The sequence below is a fragment of the Armigeres subalbatus genome, chromosome 3 (assembly GCF_024139115.2).
Source record: "Armigeres subalbatus isolate Guangzhou_Male chromosome 3, GZ_Asu_2, whole genome shotgun sequence".
NCBI classification, from domain to species: domain Eukaryota; kingdom Metazoa; phylum Arthropoda; class Insecta; order Diptera; family Culicidae; genus Armigeres; species Armigeres subalbatus.
The window spans coordinates 25,219,834-25,239,998 of record NC_085141.1 but is presented as its reverse complement, the minus strand read 5'-3'; the positions used below and the strand labels follow the sequence as shown (position 1 = coordinate 25,239,998).

Genomic DNA, 20,165 nt, shown 5'->3' with positions numbered 1-20,165 from the left:
AATCCGTCTTCCGATTTGCCTTTTTAACCAACGAAAACAAGCGCAGAACACCGAAGGATAATTCGATGTACCTTACCCTCAAAACAGAACATGAATAATGATAGTTTATTTTCACCGTTCGAATAATCTAGAATTCCTGTTACGCCTACAGATTGAATTTCAAATTTCTTCTCATTAGCTTTTAGGATGCTGGATTTCAAATGCCTACGATTGAATTTCAAATTCGTTATCATTTTTCTATAATGTCATTTTTAAATGTTTTAGTTTATTTAATTTTTTATTATGAAATAAGAAACGTTCCACTTTATCCATCAATGTAACCAACAAATGACAATATATTATCAGACTCACTTTATTCCCACACCGTCAAAATTCGAATTCCAAATTGGAGAAGGTGCTGCCTCATGTCCACAACTTGCGGATGCACAAGAATCTATAACATCATAAGTTTTGGACAGATGAAAGAAGCCGCCTTTTGATCACATGGTTGTCGTTTGTACATTTTGTTAGCCGTTACGAATGGTTTTTAGTTTGCAACTGAATGGACAGAATTAAAGACACTATATACAAAGACGCGAAATCTGATCCCTGAGCAAATAATTCACAGGCAACCTGAATACGCAACACTGCTCATATTGCATAAAGTTTTCAAATTGGTGTAAGTGATTTTCTTAATTTCAAAAAATATTAGTGACGCGTATACCACGCAACAGATAGCAAATACAATATAAACAAGTTGGAGTCATTTTCACCATTTGTAGGGGTTTATTAGGCTACATGATCCAAAAAATAATACAATCAATTTAAACATGTTTATTTGCAGTTAAATTAGCCCTTACCAAATGTTCTGGTGATTTTTGGAATGACAGGTCGTTTCGCTTAAAACCAAGGTATTCTACATATTAGCACCAATTAAATTGAAAGCATTTCTAGCTAATGCCTGCAGTCCTATGAATCGGTCATCATAAAGTAATATGTGATATCTGGAAAAACAAAAGGCTCTTTATGTTAATTTTTCCATTTCATTTATTAATCCGGCTTTCTCAATAGTAGACACGAAATAAAATATTTCATAATGGAATACAAAAAATAAATACAAAATAAAAGTTCATTGTTTGGCTTACATTTCCTTCTACAGATAGATAGTTTCGCACAGTTCTCAACGTACGTTCACCGAACTCGCTGAACTATGATGAAGTGTAGCAAATCTAATTACTTATTCGCTATTTCTGTTATCTACGTGCTTTGCTTCGCTAAATTGTGCAGCGCAAAGGAAATCTCGACGAATATTTACAACTTAAATCGATTTTCTTCTTTTTTTCTGAGACTGATAAACCGAGGAAGAAGCTCAACAGAAACCTTTTTTAAAAAAAATGCCTAAGACTAACTTGAGAAAAACTAGTTTTGATCATTGATGTCTTTAAAAAACGATGGCACCCTTTTACAATGTTGTTAACACACGTACGCTGGCGCGTGGGTTTTCAGATTCTTTGTCTAAAACACGCTCCCCGCTTATCGCTACTATCGCAGTTCCCCAGCCCCGGTCATTCGGACCCGTCAACTGTTGTCCGGAATCCCGTTTTGCTGATCGATTTTCACGTTTCCTTAAAAAATAACCGGCAAATCTTACAAAATAGGCAAAACTTTTCATTTGGGTTTTTCCTTTCTCCTTGCCCTCCCAATCATACGCCTCATTTTCTTGGATGAGAATCTAACGATCTGCTTCTTACCCATTGATTTCTTTTAAAAGTAAGTTGTCTTAAATACCACCGGGTAAAGGTTTTTTTCATGAAATTTTGCTTTGTTTTCTCTACCGTCCTAAATGCACCTCCGTTTTCATAAATTTTCATTGAGTGTCTTTTAAATTTCAACATGTTTCCTTAGATTCGTAATTTCTTATGTTTGTTTTAAATTTTAATTTTTCAGACTATTTCTTGGTATTGATTTCAAGTTCTTTTATTTTTGTATTCCTACACAACTTTTTTTTGCTTTGTTTTCACTAGTTTCGTATGAATTTTCTTGTCGAACAATACAGAGTCTATTTTACACTTTTTTTCTTTTCTGAACATGCTTCGGCTGTGGCAGTATTGGGAACAACCACCTGAAGTCTGCCTGTTTTCGGTCGGTAATCATCCTATTGACATTTTTTAATTCGTAAAAGTCATTAAACAGCGCCTTCTGGTGATTGTTCCCAACGTGCGTAGAACAATCCAAACAATAATCACATGCCATGCGTAATGCACATGTTCGAAAATGGGATCCCTGAATCAATACTGAAGATACGCACTCTTACGAGTCTCATTCGGAACCAACCACAAGCCCACTCACACCATCAAATTAAAAAGAAAATACGTTCGCTCCTCTTACTCTGAAAAAAAAAATATTCAAGGGGAAATCATTTAGCATTTTTTCTTCCTATCACCCGCTCCAGTGTCCCGTTTTGTGATTTTTTATCCACACCCGCTATTTGATTAAATTGACCCAAATTTTATTTCAATACATTTTCCAATAATTTAAATATGCTCATTCTATCAACATTCAGCTGTGCTAATTTGCATTGCCCGTTTTCTTAACAATTGTATTTTTTCTTAAGTTTGAGCTTCGACTTTTTATTATTTGTAAATTGCTACAATTCTTTCTTCTATGTGTTATTACGAGCGCCATTCTTAACGAGTAAAGTTTCAACGACATTTTCTTCGGCTTTCTCTTGTGTTTTTTAACTACATAGAATAGTTGGGGGTAGTTTTGCTTCCATTTCAGTGAGGGGAGAATTTCCTGTTTTTTTATTTGTTTGATTCCATCTTGCGATGTTTGATTATATTCTTGAGGGTTTCTTAAGGTTCAGAAGTATTCAGTATAAAAAAGATTTTTTAAACTCCCTAATACTCAGCTTTTTGGGGGCTTAGATGTAACTTTGTCTTCTTACGTTGCGAGTTTGTTGGGTTGTTTTCTAACATTTAGTGACTGCAAATTATATCCAGTTCGTTACAGTTCTTAAATATGTTTTAAATAATATTTAGGCAGGTGTAAAACAAGATAAGAAACTGACCGTACAAAATTTCGCGATGAAAATATCGATTCCTGAAACTGATCGATGATTAAAAACAATCACGATATTTAAAAGGGCCAAAAGTTCAAAGGGACTCTTTTATCGCCAATTATGAAGAACCTTAAGCTTTTTCTATTGAATCCGATCAGTACTGTGAGATCGTGATACAATGCTTACATGAAAAGGTTCTACATTGTTTTAAACCATGATAATGAGAGATTCACGATTTAGCAAGGATATGATTGAAGGAGGTCTGCAGATAAGCCATCACAATGGCCAGCTGCTCTTCACCTTGCAATTTCTAGTTCTGGTACAAGTGAACTGAAAATGTTGCGCAGCCAACCTTCACCTTAAAATATTCAAAGTGATCAACCAAAGCTTCGATTAAACTAATTCAATCGAACAAATGCAAATAAAATTTTCCAACGCAACAAAGCCCGTTTTTGCAACAGCATTAGCGTATTGTATTTTCCTTTGAATTGGTATTTCGTAATTAAGTCTACGTTAGGTCTTTTTTATTTCATTTGCTTCCTACGAGTGGTGTTACGATTAATTTGGCGTTGCTTAATTCGAAAATGGATGCATTGCGCTCTGGTTGTGTCTGTGTGAAAGGGGATGGTGCGTGATCTTTCGCTAAGTTTCCTACTGAAGAAGATGAATGTCATCAAATCGCGACAGTGATGGCAACGTGTGGCAACTTGGGGATGAGTTAGAATGCATTTTTTTTTTTCGTTCGAAATTTAAACCCTATTTCTATTGTTTTTTCCTCGATTTTCAAATATTTTACTAGTAATGATTTTTTTTTCGTTCAGCTCAGCTTATCCTACGTGTTTTCCTTCGTGTGTTCTTGTGAGGGATATCTCTTTCGTACAGTGAAGTTGGATTGCTTCTAATAATGAAGAATATCCGTTTCATTAACATTAACAACAGCTTGGCATCGCCACTGCGTAATTTTTGGGTTTGTTTTTGTGTTGTGAAAACTTCTGTTCAACTCTCTACATCTCATTGTTAGCGTTTTTAAAACTTGTATTATGCTTTTTTTCAATAATTCACGTAAAACATCATCAACCTACGACTATTTACATCTCTGGCTTTGAATTTGCTTCTCAATTTACTTTATTTGGGTGCGCTGCATGTTTGTGTGAGTGAATTGTCGTGCCTTTAGTCGATCGTTTCTTGTGTTTGTGTCAGTGTTCGTTTGGTTACGTATTGTATTCGTTTCGCCTCTGGGTCGGGCCAGAATTAAACGCCTCTTCGAAGGAGAAATGGGTTGCGACGAGATTGTTGTTACGAACCATCAATAAATTCAGATTGTTGAAAACTCAACCGATGAAGATTAGATCCCCAAACTCTCCTCCTTCAGATGCGCCACTGGCAGCCATGTCATGTATTCGCTAAAGTTCGAATTCGTCGAATAATTAAATCCCGTTCTGTTTGTTATCATAAGAATCGAAATGGAGGGCAGTTCGAACCAACTTTTGAAATGATGGTGAAAGAGAAAATTTTCCCCGTAAACGAAACACATCTAGAAACAAACTTAAAAGTCAAACCTTTCTCACAACTCCGTCACCGAGTAGAGATCATTATTGGCCTGTAGTCCTCCGCGCTGAAGAGATCGATAGTAGACGTTCGGATTTTTGTTGCTCTCCGAGCGCGCATCGTGATGATACTCGTGACTGTGCCCTCTGTGAGAGCTCCGTTCCCGTTCGCGATCTCGATCACGTTCGCGCTCCCGGTCCCGTTCGCGTTCGCGCTCTCGTTCCCTTTCTCGTTCACGTTCACGATCCCGGTGTTCGCGTTCACGTTCGCGTGCTTCATTTGAGCGCGACTTGCTGAGGATGCTCTTCGGCTGCATCGGCTGTTGAGTCACAGCCTGCTGTGACTGCTGCTGCTGCTGCGGTTGCTGTGGCAACGGATGGTGATGATGATGCGGCATTGATTGCTGTGGTTGCGGTTGTGTTTGCGTGCTAAATGATGTCGTGTTCGAAGAACCGCCTCCTCCGCTGCTGTGATGATGATGATGGTTTTTCGGTAGTGTTTGGTAGCTTTGCTTCTGCTTATCACCGCTGCTCTTTTGGTATTGCTGCTGTTGCATTTGCTGTTGCTGCTGTTGATGGTGCTGTTGCTCTCGCTCGCTGCTTCCCGAGTACGAGCGGTTTCGGGTGGACTTTGGCTCGTACCGAGAATCGTGCGTCTGATAATTGGCCGAGGCGTGCTGCTGCGCCATGGAGAGTTGTTCCCGCTGCCAGGGTTGTTGCGTCAGTTGATGGTACTGTTTGAAGTGCAGTTGGTTTTGCAGTTGGAGCTGAATGGCGTTGAAGTTGGTCTTGCCGCTGGCAGTGACAACGTGACCGTAGGACTGCAGCGATGATGAAGACGATTGGTGCGAGGGAGGTTGAGGTAATGGTTGTTGAGGTCTGCCGGTGCTGGAGGAGACTGACGAGGTCCGGGATTGGTACATGGATTCGTCTTTGTGGCGGTTCTTCGGCGGAAGCATCGGTGGTGTTACCTGTGAGTAAAGGTGGGTATGATTATTTATCATTATGTTATATAATTACAATATTTATATATTGCATCTGTGATCGTGATCGAAAAATACTCTACTAAAACCTGTCCACGTTAAATTTCGGACACCCATCATCCAATGCGATGTTTTTATAAATTTTCACAACTTTTTTTTGTTCTCCACTAATTTTAGCAACGCCAATTTTTTCTCTTTTTTACTTTATTTGTGATGATCTTCAGTTCTTAATGTTTCACTGATGATGTCCAGCAACACAACCAAAGAATCTTCATAGACAAAATACAATATTTAATTATTTTAAAAATACAAAGCAACTTAAAGTTAAACACTTTAAAATAATCTTTAATATTTTGTTGGGTGATAAAAGCTGGACGATATTAAAAGTAGGACGGAAAAGACGGTGAAAGAGTTGATATCTACGTTGAATTCCGTCAGCAGTGGACTTAGGCCGAGTAACCAGATACTGTAACCGAAACCCGATGCTCCAATGACGAAGTGCTCCGGTGATAAATCTACTATAGTTAGATAGACCCGAACTTGGAGTACATCATTCTGTAGTAGGCTGACCAGACAATTTCGATGAAAAAACGGGACAAACGCACTTGCAAAACGGGACATACAACCTTGTCAATCTTCTTCTTATTATTATTATTGGCATTACATCCCCCACCGGGACATTACTGCCTCGCAGCTTAGTGTCCATTCAGCACTTCCACAGTTATTAACCGAGGTTCCTAAGCCAAGTTAACATTTTTGCACTCATGAGGCTAACACGATGATACTTTTATGCCCAGGGAAAAAAAAATCTCGGTAAATTTTCACCGGATTTGGTTCCCATGTATCTGATTCCGTGAATTTCGCATATAAGAACAAACTCAAACAAGATTCTTTAATTGCAAACTAGCCTTAGTTAAAATATATGGGTATTAAAAACCGATGGAAAGTTTTTCCTATTTGATTATAAATTTTATATAATTTTTCTTAATATTTCAAAAGAAAGATTTAAAAATATTTTTAAAAAAAATCAGAATGGTTCAAAAATATCTGTTAAGGCGAGATTTGATAGAATCTCCGGAACAATCCACCTAGCGGTGATGGTGCCTTCAAACGCAATTGTATTAAAAAAAATCTTCCGCGAGAAATTACGAAACCTTGGTGGCATTAAGTTTTAAAAACCTGAAGAAAAAATGATCAATGGAAAATACATAAACAGCGAAGAAACATTTTTAGGGTAACATAAATAACATTCTAAGATCAGTGTTTGACTTGAGTTCAGTATTAGAAAATGTTAAAAATGTAATGATTTTTTTTATTTTAATGTCAGATTGATGTTCTAGAGCCTTGTAAGCTCTATCCCTGACTGCATTCGGAGATCAGTGTTTGACTTGAGTTCAGTGTTTGAAAATCTAAACAAAGTGTAAGAGTTAATAAGCAAGGAGTTGTGTGGAATGTTGTTAATGGTTTTTTTTTCTGATTTTGACGAGAGATTGATGTTCTAGAGGATGGTAAGCTCTATCCATGACCTTATTCCGAGAGCAGTGTTTGACTTGAGTTCAGTGTTAGAAAATGTAAACAAAGAGTAAGAAAGGGTTGCGTAGATTGTTGTTAATGATTTGGTTGGAGATTCGAATTACGTTTTTGGATGTGTGCCAATCGTTTGAATATTTTTTTATGAACTCGTAAAGAACCAATGAAAAAACGGGACAAATTGAAGATTTTTAAGATTACCAGCCTATTCTGTAGCCGACTAAGAAAAGGGGAAGACATCAGGCTGAAGGGTTTCCATGGTCTCTTCAGAGCAGATGACTTCTGTAGAACTGATCAAATTATCCGTAAATATTTTTTTCCAAATCACTCATTGAAGAACACAATAGTTTTCCATTAACCTTGTTGTAAACACAGTTAAGAGGAAGAGGTCTTATGGCCTGCCTAGAGGTTTTATATGAGGTCCACACACCTCGGTGGCTGACACTTATACTCGGGTTGAGATGTTCGGGAGGCTCCAAGCTGGCACCTAAACCTTGTGGTACAGCCCTGCATCTTTTAAAAAGCAGATGAGGGCAGCTAGACTAGCAGTATCATCAGCTAGGAGGTTACAAATGCAGGATGGTATACCGTAGTTGGACCGAAGAAATTCTAATTGTGGACACCAGCAAGTTACGTTTTCAAAGAAGTTTTGGACTCCACAGACTTTGTGGAGCGCACTTTGGTGTGGCCAAAAGACCTTCAGCCAAATCACTACATTGGGGAGAGGTAGTAGGTTCTCAAGAAATCGAAGTAGACGTATTCAGATCTTGAGGTCCCAAGAATAGTGAGTTCTAGTAGAAAGGTGTTAGTTCTCTCTTCACCAACCTTCCTTGAGATACGATGTACCTGGTCAATTTCTTGCTCGTCCAGCTCTGCTCGCAAGTCTTTAGTGTCCCGACAATAAACAATACATTTGCCTGGGTTGTGTACCGGATAGGGATAGGAGATGATTTATTTAAACTGCGGAATCATTAACTTCAACAGCTTTTCGAAGTGACTTTGGCAACTCACCTTTAATGCATAGGTCTTGCCTCCACCTTCCGGGAAGGCTGAGTAAATATTTTTACCAAGGAAATGATTTATTGACTTCTTAATCACAAAGGGAGCTATTTGGAGAAATATGCCAGGGTTCGTACTTTTGATTTCGGTGTGACGAAAACAAACGATTTTCGGGCCGAAGGAGAATTAATTTTCTAGGTACAGTCAAACCTCCATGAGTCGATATTGAAGGGACCATTGACTCATGGAAATATCGAGATGTGGAGTATAAAATCCTTGGAAAGCTGTTTGAAGGGACCATCACAGTAACCAAGAAAATAATTTTTATATGGCATAATTTACCTCCATGAGTCGATATCGAGTCATAGAACATCGACCTATTTGGCGGAAGACCATTTGGCCGAAAAGGTCGTTTGGCCGAAAGAGTAATTTGGCCGAAAGAGTCTTTTGGCCGAAAGAGTAATTTAGCCGAAAAAGTCATTTGGCCGAAAGGGTCATTTGGCCGAAAAGGTCATTTGGCAGAAAGGGTGGTTTTTGCCAAAAGGGTCATTTGGCCGAAAAGGTCATTTGCCCGAAAAGGGTCGTTAGGCCAAAAGGGTGATTTGGAAGAAAGGGTCGTTTGGCCAAAAGGGTAATTTGGCCGAAAGGGTCATTTGGCCGAAATGGTCATTTGGCCGAAAGGGTCATTAAGCTGAAGGGTCATTTGGGCAAATAGGTTATTTGGCTGAATACGTCATTTGGCCGAATAGGTCATTTAAAAGGTGACAAATTAGGAGTAAGAAGAGAGACGTTTCAATTCTCATTCCTTATTTCTCACTTCTCAATGTGAGACGTCTCACTACTCACTTCGCGCTCCTTATTTTTTACAGTGAGAAGTGAGAAATGAGGAATGAGAATTAAAACGTCTTACTCCTAATTTCTCACTTTTCAAATGACCCTTTCGGCCTAATGACCCTTTCGGCCTAATGACCATTTCGGCCTAATGACCCTTTCGGCCAAACGACCCTTTCGGCCAAATGACTTTTCGAAGACATGACACATTCGGCCAAATGACCCTGGCGGCCAAACGACCTTTCGGTCAAATGACCCTTTCGGCGAAACGGCCCTTTGGACCAAATGACCCTATCGGCCTAGTTACCCTTTCGGCCAAATGACCCTTTCGGCTAGATGGGTTTCGGCCTAATGGTTTGTTTGGCCTAATTGCATTCGGCCAAATGGGTTTTGGCCAAACGAGCCTTCCCCGTGGCGAGAAGCATCTCTCACACGCTAATTATTTTTTCTAGAACAAACCTGAAAGACAAACGCAAATGGTGCCTACTTGATGGAATTCTTTTTTCGTTTCATCATTCTTACGTTTCACTAATTTTTGGCGAAAATTTTCGGTCTGCATTTATAAAAAAATATAACCGCAACGGGATTCCAACCCAGAACACCAACAAAAACGGTACTGCGTTGCGCTCACTCTAGCCACACCACCACATCGACTGCTTACTGAGAAAAGGTTATTTGTTCCGTAAAAGCTTCTCTTGTTTTCATTGGTGAAGGCACGAAAAGAATGAATGAAGTGAAAAATAAACGAGTAAATCTACTTTTAGCGCCACTGACAATGAGGGAGGAATAGTTATTTCTCATCAGGCCTTTTTTTCTCTCCCACAAAATGATTTCTCGCCGAAAATCTGCGGGAGTGAGCATCTTCTGCTCGTAAGAATGAGAGTATTACGATCCCTGGAAATATCACATCAATTGCTTGGAAACGCAACACCATTCATCCTTGGGATCTATGAACACGTGAAGAGTTCGTCATGTCTGGCTTCTTTCTAGTTTTCGGGATTGAGGACGATCTCGCGGGTGAGGCCCCCAGATCTGGCAGACATCCTAAAATCCCAAGAAATACCACAAAAGCTTGGACTGAAAAATCAAAACCTTACCTCTTACCTCCCGACGATGCACTAAGGGGTAACTAGACCAAAATCCTGGCTATAATTATATTTCGGCGTTTTCTGGTAGGTTTTGCATTTATGATGCAAAAACATAGTAACAAACGATTTTCGAACATTTTTAAGATGCAAATTCACCTACCAGTGATAAATTACCTTTCTTAATATGTTCAAAAATTAAATTATAAACTGATACAGAAGCGACAGCTCCATGACAGTTCATTTTTTACTCACTTTTGTCCTTAATTCGCGTGGGAAACGTATGAAAAATGAAAAATCTCGCGTAGTATTTGATAAGGGCCTATTGCAGAAAGTGAAACATTAATCGATTGAAAACAAAACATTAGATTTTACGCTTCCATTTCACAAGTTTATTATATTTTTAGCAGCGAAAGCTACCCAGAACGTACAATCAACACTGATTACTCACGCATAACATCAGTTGCATCGGAAACTTTGAAATTGATTAAACAAAAGTCTGGCTATTGTTTTTGCACCCTTTGTAGAATTAAGGTATAACATGATAATAAAAGAAAGCTATATGTAAAACAAACAAAAAAAAACAGTTGAAATAAAATCAATGAAGTAAAACAATAAAAAAAATCGTAAAGTTCTTTCGATCTCTCGAAAGCGCGCTGATTTCACTTCAGCATTCCTTAGAAAAGCAATCCGTAACCAGAAAAAAATTAAAAAATCATGAAGTCAGTGGACTTACAATTCCCCTTTATTGAAATTGGAAAGCATGGCCTACTGCCACCCGAACATTTGATTCCAGGGATGACTCACATTTCCCCGCCATGAAACATGGAAAAGCATGGCTTACTACCATCCGAAAAATTGAAATTTCTAGAGACGAGTCACATTTCCCCTTTAAAGCTCAGTATGGACATCTCAAGGAAAATGCTCAAGGAAAATTCGATATAATTACCAAAGTAGTTTTGGCGTAATGGAAACAGTAGGCGGAGCATATACCATTTTCTGTTTTCATTTGTATTCGTATTATTTTTGGTCAATGTCATCAAACAGGTATGTAATGAGATTGAGGAAATAATATCTTAAATACATTTTCACAGTTTTGAACGATATTTTAGTTCCTGCCACGATCATAATGCCGCAGCAAAAAAGAGACGTAGGTGGAGAAATGTCTCATCCCGCGCAGAAGAGATTTCCACAGCATCAGAAGAATTGCTACTCTGGCAGGAATACAGCTAGGTAACTGTAGTATGAGAGTGGGATTATTGATGGAGCTTGAATAGTTCTGGCGCTTGTGAATAACTATTAATTTGAACTTTTTTGCAGGTAGTTAAAAGATTTGTCCACATTTTCGTCGAAAAATTATGAGAAAAAATAATCACACGTCTATGAAATTTCATTGAAAGAATTCTCCCAAAACGGAACATACTATCGAAAGATATATAAGAATTCCTAACTTGAACTTAACATTAGTAAAAAAGTAAGTATTAAGAAATATATACCACGTTTATTATTATGATTTTTTGTCTTCTTTATCGTTTTCAGGTTTTGTATTTCGCATATACACCAAAAAGTAAAAAACACGTTTTTTCTGTAGTGAATAAACCTACTGTTTCGCCGTTATTTTAATAAAGCAAAACAAAATAAGAAGGATGTCGAATAGCTTTTAGTTCCTTTAATATTGATAAGGTGAACATAGGAACTAAGAGCACCAGCGACCAGTGTTCTGGCAATAGTAGAGCAATAACAGTTTTGAAGTAGTCGGTTCGATCATAGTATGGCATTCCAAACTGTCATTTTCAATCAATCCGTTAAAATGGTTAAAAGGCAAATTAAACAAAAAATAAAAAAGACAAATAATACAAATAAGACAAAAAAGACAAATAGGACAAATCAGAGAAATGAGACAAATTGCACAAATAAAACAAATGGTTTATCGATTAAAATTTCATTTACTCCGGAAGTTTTTTACTCCGGGAGTTTTTTTTAGGAATTCCTCCGGAAATTCCTTTAAGGAATACACCGAAAGTTTCTATAAGAATTCATCTGGAAGTTCCTTTAGAAAATCCTTCAAAAATTCTTTTAGGAATTTCTCCGGAAGTTTCTTTAGAATTCCTTCGTAAGATCCTGAATTTTTACGAAAGTTCCTTCAGAAATTTCTCCGGAAGGTTCTTCAGAAATTTCTCCGGAAATTTCTTCAGAAATTTCTGAGGAAGTTCCAGAAGGATTTCCTATGGAAATTCTTTCAGGAGTACAATCGGAGTTTTTTTGAGAATTCCTGAGAAAGTTCCTTCTGGCCTCCGCAAGTTCCTCCAGAATTCCTCCGGAAGTTGCTTCAGAAATTCTTTCGGAAGCTGCTTCAGGAAGTCCTTCATAAGTTCCTTCAGAAATTCCTTCAAGAGTCCCTTCATAAATGCTTTCGGAAGTTCCCTCAAGAATTCCAACAGTTTCTCCCGGAGATAGACCCGGATTTTTTTTCGGAAGTTATTATAGTCTTCTGGAAGAATCTTCAAGAATTTATTAAGGAATTTCACCAGCATTTTATTCAGGAATTCCTTCGGAAATTCAATCAAGAATTCTCCCCTAAGTTTCTTCATGGATTCCTCCAGATGTTCATTCAGAATTTCCTTTAGGAATTGCTCCTGAAGGTACTTTAGGGATTTCTCAGAAGAACCTTTAGGAATTCCTCCGAAAGGTCCTTTAAGAATTCCTCCGAAAGTTTCTTCAGAAATTTCTCAGGAAGCTCCTTCCGGAGTTCCATCGGAAGTTTCTTCAGGAATTCGTGCAAAAGTCCATTCAGGCCTCCGCAAGTTCTTTCAGGATTTCTTCCGGTAGTCCCTTCAGGAATTCCTTCAGAATTCCTCTGGAAGTTCCAGCAGGAAATCCTTCATAAGTTATTTCAGAAATTCCTTTAAAAGTTCCTTTATTGATGCTTCTGGAAGTTCCCTCAGGAAGTTATTGAATGAATTCTTCTGGAAGAATTCTCCAGAAGTTCATTCAGGAATTCCTCCGGAAGTTCATTCAGGAATTCCTCCGGAAGTTCATTCAGGAATTCCTCCGGAAGTTCATTCAGGAATTCCTCCGGAAGTTCATTCAGGAATTCCTCCGGAAGTTCAATAAAAAAATCTCCCCTAAGTTTCTTCATGAAATCCTCCAGAAGTTCCTTCAGGAATTCCTCCGGAAGTTCCTTTAGAAATTCCTCAGAGGAAGTTTTATAAGAATTCCTCAGGAAGTTCCTCTACGAATTCCCCCGCAAGTTCCTTTAACAATTTCTCCGGAAAATACTTCAAAAATTTATCCGGAAGTTGCTTCAGAAATTTCTCCGGAAGTTCCTCTAGGAATTCCTCCGGAAGTTCCTCCAGGAATTCCTCCGGAAGTTCCTCCAGGGATTCCTCCGGAAGTTCCTCGAGGAATTCTTCCGGAAGTTCCTCCAGAAATTATTGCAAGAATTCCTCTGTAAGAAATTGCAAGAATTCCTCCGGAAGAACCTACATCAGTTCCTTTAGGAATTCTTATTGAATTTCATCCAATAATTGCTGGGGCAGCTTTCCGAGAAATTCCTGGAAGAACTTCTCGAGCAATTCGAGGAGCAACTTATTGAGGAATTCCTGAAAGAAATGATGCAGGATTTTTCGGACGAGTTCTTGGAGTAACTTCTGGAAAAATTCCTGTAGGCACTTCCCGACGAATTCTTGTACAATTTCCTGCAAGAATTTCCGAAAAAATACTACAGTTACTTACAGACGAATATCCCGAGGAATTCTTGAGAGCTCTTCTGAAAGAATTCCAGATCAACTTCCCGGAAAAATCCTGCTGGAACTTCGGGGGAGCTCATAAAGGGACTTCAGGAAAAACTCCTAAAGGAACTTCCCATAGCAAGTGTTCTTTGGGAACGTCCAGAGCGATTCCTTAACCTTCGGGGACTCGCGCCGTTGTAAAAAGTACAACACATTCGAAAAAAGCACGCTTCTCGTTCACAACAGAAGCGGGAGTGCGTGAACGGTCCAGGACCACGCGAGTCCAGGAAGGTTAGGCATCTTTCCGAGAAATTCTTGAAGGATCTTGAAGAATTGCTGAATAAAATGCTGGTGAAATTCCTTAATAAATTCTTGAAGGATCTTCCAGAAGACTTCCTATAATAACTTCCGAAAAAAAAATCTGGGTCTATCTCCGGGAGAAACTCTTGGAAGAATTTCTATGGAATTCTTGAGGGAACTTCCGGAAGCATTTATGAAGGAACTCTTGGAGGAATTTTTGAAGAAACTTATGGAGGATTTCCTGAAGGAGCTTCCGAAAGAATTTCTGAAGCAACTTCCGGAGGAATTCTGGAGGAACTTGCGGAGGCCTGAAGGAACTTTCTCAGGAATTTCCAAAGAAACTTCCGATTGAACTCCTGCAAGAATTTCCACAGGAAATCCTTGTGGAACTTCCAGAGAAATTTCTGAAGAATTTTCCGGAGAAATTTCTGAAAAACCTTCCGGCGAAATTTCTGAAGGAACTTCCGTAAAAATTCAGGATCTTGCGGAGGAATTCTAAAGGAACTTCCGGATGAATTCTTACAGGATCTTTCGGTGGATTTCTTAAATGAACTTCCGGAGGAATTCCTAAAAAAAGCTTCCGAAGTAATTCCTAAAGGAACTTCCATAGGAATTCCTTACGGAACTTCCAGAGGCATTCCTTGAGGAACTTCCGGATGAATTCCTGATGGATCTTGGGGAGCAATTCCTGGAGGAACTTCCGGAGGAATTCCTAGAGCAACTTCCCGAGGAATTCCTGGAGCAACTTCCGGAGGAATTCCTGGAGGAATTCCTGGAGGAACTTCCGGAGGAATTCCTGGAGGAACTTCCGGAGGAATTCCTGGAGAAACTTCCGGAGGAATTCCTGGAGGAAGTTCCGGAGGAATCCCCGCTGGAACTTCCGGAGGAACTTCCGGAGAAAATTTTGGAGGAACTCTCGGAGGAATTCCTGTAACAACTTGCGGAGGAATTCATGAAGGAACTTCTGGAGAAATTCGTGAAGGAACTTCTTGAGGAATTTTTGAAAGAACTCAAGGACGAAATCTTGAAGGAACTTCCTGAGAAATTTCTGATGGAAATCAGTAGAATTCCTGGAAGAACCCCTGATGGAAATTCCGGAGGAAATCCTGAAGGAACTTCTGGAGGAATTCCTGATAGAAACTTGCGGAGGAAATACTGAAGGAACTTCCGGAGGAATTAATGGATAACTTCTGGAGGAATTCCTGAAAGAATTTCCGGAGTTCCCAAAGGAACTTTCGATGAAACTCCTGTAGGAACTTGTAGAAGAATTCCTAAAGCAACTTTCTTAGAAATTCCTGACTTCCGGAGGAATTCCCGTAAGAACTTTTGAAGGAATTTCTGAAAAAACATCCGAAAAAAATCATGAAGAACTACCGGCGGAATTCGGAAAGCATCTTTAGAAGGAAAGAAAGAACATCTGGAGGAATTCGCTTTTCTTCTGGAAAATTCTTTAGAAGTTCTTAAAAGAACTTATGGAGGAAATCTTGAAGGAACTTCCAGAAGAATTCCCGAAGGAATTTCCAGATAGATCCATGAGGAATTTCTGAATGAACTTTCGGTGGAAATACTGAAGGAACTTCCTCATAAAATTACTGATCTCCTATAGGAACTTCCGGAAGAATTCCTGGAAAAAACTTCTGGAGGAATTCCTGATGGAGCTTCTGAAGTAGTACCTGAACGAATTTTCGGAGGAATGCCTGAAAGAACTTCCGGAGGAATTCGTGTAAGAACTACCGGAAGAATTCCTAAAGGAACTTGCGGAGAAATTCTGCCTTCCTGTAGAAACTTCCGGAAGAATTCCTCTAAGAACTTCCGAAGGAATTTCTGAAGGAACTTTCGGAGGAATTAGTAAAGATCTTCCGGAGGATTTCGTGAAGTAATTTCTAGAGCAATTCCTGAAGAATTTTTGAAGGAACATATAAAAGAATCCCTAAAGGACTTCCGGAGAAATTCATGAAGGATCTTCCAAAGGAATTCGTGTAAGAACTTTCAGAGAAATTTAGAAGTATTTTCAAATTTCTGGAGGATCTTTCAGAGGAATTCCTGAAGGAACTTCCAGAGGAATTTCTGAATGGAATTCCAGAGTAATTTCTGAAGGAATTTTCGGTAGAATTCATGGAGGAACTCCTGATAGAAATTCCGGAGGAAATCCTGATGCAACTTCTGGAGGCATTCCTGATAGAAACTTCCAGACTAATTCCTAAAGGAACTTTCGCAAAAAAATACTGACAGAACTTTCGGAGGAATTTCTGTAGGAACTTCCAGAAAAAATCCTGAAGGATCTTGCGGAGGAATTTTTGTAAGTACTTTCGGATGAATTAGTGAAGAACTTCCAGAGGAATTTATGAAAGGACTTCCGGAGGAATTAATGAAGAACTTCCAGAGGATTTCTAGGAGGAATTTCCGGAGGATTCCCTGAAGGATATTTTGAAGGAATTCCTGAAGGAACTTCCAGAAGAATTCCTGAAAGAACTTTCAGAAGAATTCCTGGAGGAACTTCTAGAAGAATTGTTGAAGGAACTTCTAAAAGAATTCCTGTAAGAACTTCCGGAGGAATTTCTGTAAAAACTTCCGAAGGAATTCCTGAACGAACTTTGGAGGAACTTCTGGAAGGAGCTTCCGGAAAAAATACTACAAAAAACCTCCAGAAATTTCCACTAAAATAACTTAAAGAATTCTTTTACAAATTTCTTCAAAAATTCTTTCGGATATTCGTTTTGATTTTCCTCATACAAGGTTTTTTCTAGAAACTGATCCGGCAAATTCTTTTGTTAGGAGGTGTGTGGTTGAATTATCCAAAGAAGTTCCTGAAAGATGTGTTGAAGCAATTCCTGGAGGATATTTTGAAGAAATCCCTGAAAAAAATAGAAGGAGCTGCTGCTTTGAATCCTCGGAGGAATTTTTGGATAAATTCTTTTAGGATTTCCCTTTGTAATTTTGGGTAGTTTATAGAAACAAGGAGAGATGACTAAAAGAGATTGAGAACGTCGGTTGAAACAGAACTGAGATCATATAGCCATTCGAAAATTTAGTAGTAACGGTTTTCTGAACAAATGAATCCTAGTGTTAATAATAAAAGTTATAGTTCATTTATTTAATATCGAAAATCATGAATGATGTGTGACAAATCAATTCGACGAAGTACTTAAAAACCTACTGTAGGTATACCCAATGTCTAATAACCTTAATCCCATGAACATATACTGACTTATAAACGAACTTACATACACTTGAGTCACTAGTAAAAACTTAAAAATCATATAACAATGAGGCATTATTAATTTATTCAAATAAATATTCTATTTTTTATGTGCCTGCTTCCGAAAAAACGCTACGATATATTCTTTACTCAAGTATAGCAACTTACTCTACGTTGGAACAGTAGCACGAATATGGATTTCTAGCGAATACAAAGCCTCAAAGGAAAACTCCATGAATATTCAAAACGGTATTCGATGAGTTTTTCTTTTTTATTTGTATTAATATTTATTGTTTCTTTCCACCTCTTAAATTCTCAAAGAGCACCATTCGTATTTTGTATACTTGAAACAATAAAATACCTGGATCACATTGAATGGTTTTTAGCTTTCTGTCAAACAACTTTTATCCCTTTATCTCCGAGGTGCTTGTCAGTCAGGTATTTTATCCTGATGGGAACTAGTCGATTCCTAGCAGGGAAGGACTGGAACTATCGGTGAAAACCACAGCGACGATTAAGAACTGATGATTAGAAGCTCGGTTTGTGCATTTGCAAATCCCTCATCTTCGTCGAGTCGGAAGCATAATTGCCGATGTACTGAAGGAATGCGGATTCGACAAGGTATCGCTGCCGGAAGTGTGTTGGAGGAGAACAGTGGGGCGAGCGTGTTAAGGTAATCGTACCATTTATTCAAACTGCGACAACACACACGAGCTGGAAACAGTTTTCATTAGTGATGATTACCGATAATGCAAACATACTACGGAAACACTGATAATGATAACTTGTTATATACGCAGCTCAAAACGCGAGTACGTTTGCTGGTCGACCTATGCCATCAAAAGCATCATGAGATATCCGAACATTCAACTTATTAGCCAGTGGAGTTCAAACCGATTATTAGAAAGTTCAGCGCTCTTCGATAGACGAATGAGAACGCCCTAAATCATTTTGTAGCTTCCAAGAACATGGCCATTTGCAACAGCTACTTCCGTCATGGTCAATTGAAGCACACAACAGTCGGAGAAGCAGTACACCTGAAACGAATCGCAAATAAAACCAACAGACTGGAGAAAACTCAACAAAACGTAAATTTACTTGCGGAATAATACATCTGTGCATTATTCCGCAAGGAAAGACGTCAGCCTGCGTTTTCTTCACTGCAATACGCCTACTATTAGCGAAGCATTCGTTTTCCTTAGCAGCTCCGTACTGCTTGAGAAATGTTAGCAGCAGAATCATTCCTTGACCGCTACTTGTCCTATCTATCTGCACAGTACTTTAGAAGTCCATACCACCCTTAAGCAACATGCAAAAGCATGGCCTACTGCAACTGGAAATTTTGAAATCGCGAAGATGACATTTCCCCTTCATGCAACAAGGAAAAGTATAGCCGCCTAATGCTACTAGTAAATTTGAAATTTCCAGAGGCAACTCACATTTCCCCTTCATGCAACTTGGAAAAGCATGGCCTACTGCCACCCGAAAATTTGAAATTACAGTTGGCATTTTCCCTCTGAACAGAATACTATAAAAGAAGAGTGCTTCAACGGAAAAGCCTCATTCCATCATCGAACGCTGAAACGGAGACTACTACGAAATTATATCGGTCAGCATCAGAAGGAAGAAGGAACCCCGTGAGCAAGCCCAACCACCCACCGCGCCACCCGCTTCCATAATTTGGATTTGGTAAGCGCGTCGGCACAATTGAAGGAAGAGGGAATCCTGTGAGCGAGCCCAACCACCCCTACGATTTAAGTATGGACGAAGATCACTCCGCTAGCAATGATGGTTCGCTGTAGTTGCATGTCCGAAAGATTGTGAAACTATTGAGAACTTGAGCTACAGGTCCTAAGCCCTGGTAAAGGAGGAAGGTTGCGATGGCTGTTATTCATGGCCATCGTGTAAAGCAAAAATGGATAAACCCCAATGCCAAGGTGTCATGCGACCCGTGCCGAGGGCTGAATGGTTGAGGGGGTTCTAAACATGCTCAACCGCGAACGGAGCCTGGGGTGCACCAGGGCGAACACCCCAGTAAGCAGCCCTTACTGCACTACGGCGGGGCACTGGTGCAGCGGACATTTATTTCCCTAGCTACTCGTGGGACCAAAAATGAGTACAAATTCTACAAACAACCCTCAAGGTGACGACTGCCTCTCTCAGTCGTGTGAGAGCGAAGTGGAGAATACTCTGAGTCAGCTTGGCCTTACCGAAGACCAGTTACTCAGTAGTTCGCAGGAGAAGATGGAAATATCCTGCCCTCAACGCCTATCTCCCGGAGCAGCACATGTTTCGACAAAGCTGATCCAGATCTACACCCCCCTCATCGACCGACTCCAACCTGTTGGACATGGAAGATAACGAAGATGATGGTATAAGGATCATCATCAACCCCCAAAAATCTTTAGCAAGTAGCAAAGGATCCGAAGATAACAAGGGTTCTACGGAAGCCAAGGGTGCTCCGAGAAAGAAAATCCCCACACTCACACGCTCGCAGAGGAAGCAGCTTAGAACTCTCCGGGAGAAGGGAAAAGACCGGAATGAGGCCTTGTCCATAATCCTGAATAAGGAGAGCGAGCCCACTTCCTCAAAACGCTCGAGAAACGACCTAGACAAATCCGCCACAGAGGACCCCAAACATAAAAGGGTGAAGCACCATCTGGATCCGAGAGAGCGCGCCCAACAGTCCTCAAACCGCGCGCCTCAGAAAAACGTGTCTGGACAACAAAACCCACCATGAGGAAAACAGCTGGTATCAGTTACAGTGATATGGCCAAAAGCGTGAAGGTCGGGATAATACCCAAAGACTTTCCCACCGTCCAACTCACTACAGCCCAGCTAGACCTTCTACAAGAAGCACTCCTGCTCAGAGTAGTTCAACAGCGAAACGAGCCAATAAAACCCAAATTCAACAACCTCA

General features: G+C 39.5%; 2 protein-coding genes across 4 annotated transcripts in view; both read right to left on the bottom strand.

The window, feature by feature from the left end:
- Positions 1–1,002: 1,002 nt before the first annotated feature.
- LOC134220626 (protein tweety-2) overlaps positions 1,003–20,165 on the bottom strand; it is a 312,071-nt gene continuing 292,908 nt past the window's right edge. For all 3 annotated transcript variants that reach the window (XM_062699725.1, XM_062699726.1, XM_062699727.1), the window contains one exon: positions 1,003–5,558. The gene's annotated coding sequence lies outside the window, so the exon portion shown is untranslated. The remainder of the gene's footprint in view (positions 5,559–20,165) is intronic.
- On the bottom strand, positions 4,605–18,487 carry LOC134221522 (putative cyclin-dependent serine/threonine-protein kinase DDB_G0272797/DDB_G0274007). Its single transcript, XM_062700713.1, has 2 exons — positions 18,344–18,487; positions 4,605–5,558 (listed from the first exon to the last, which is right to left on the bottom strand). Exons 1-2 carry the CDS (start codon positions 18,485–18,487, stop codon positions 4,605–4,607), a joined length of 1,098 nt encoding a protein of 365 aa, XP_062556697.1.

What these genes read in the sequence shown, in the direction of transcription:
- LOC134221522 (XM_062700713.1), bottom strand. Translation starts at nt 18,487, where the DNA reads ATGATTCTGCTGCTAACATTTCTCAAGCAGTACGGAGCTGCTAAGGAA. An exon ending in ACAGATGTATTATTCCGCAA is followed by an intron (nt 5,559 to 18,343) that starts GTAAATTTACGT and finishes CTTTACTCACAG; the next exon opens with GTAACACCACCGATGCTTCC.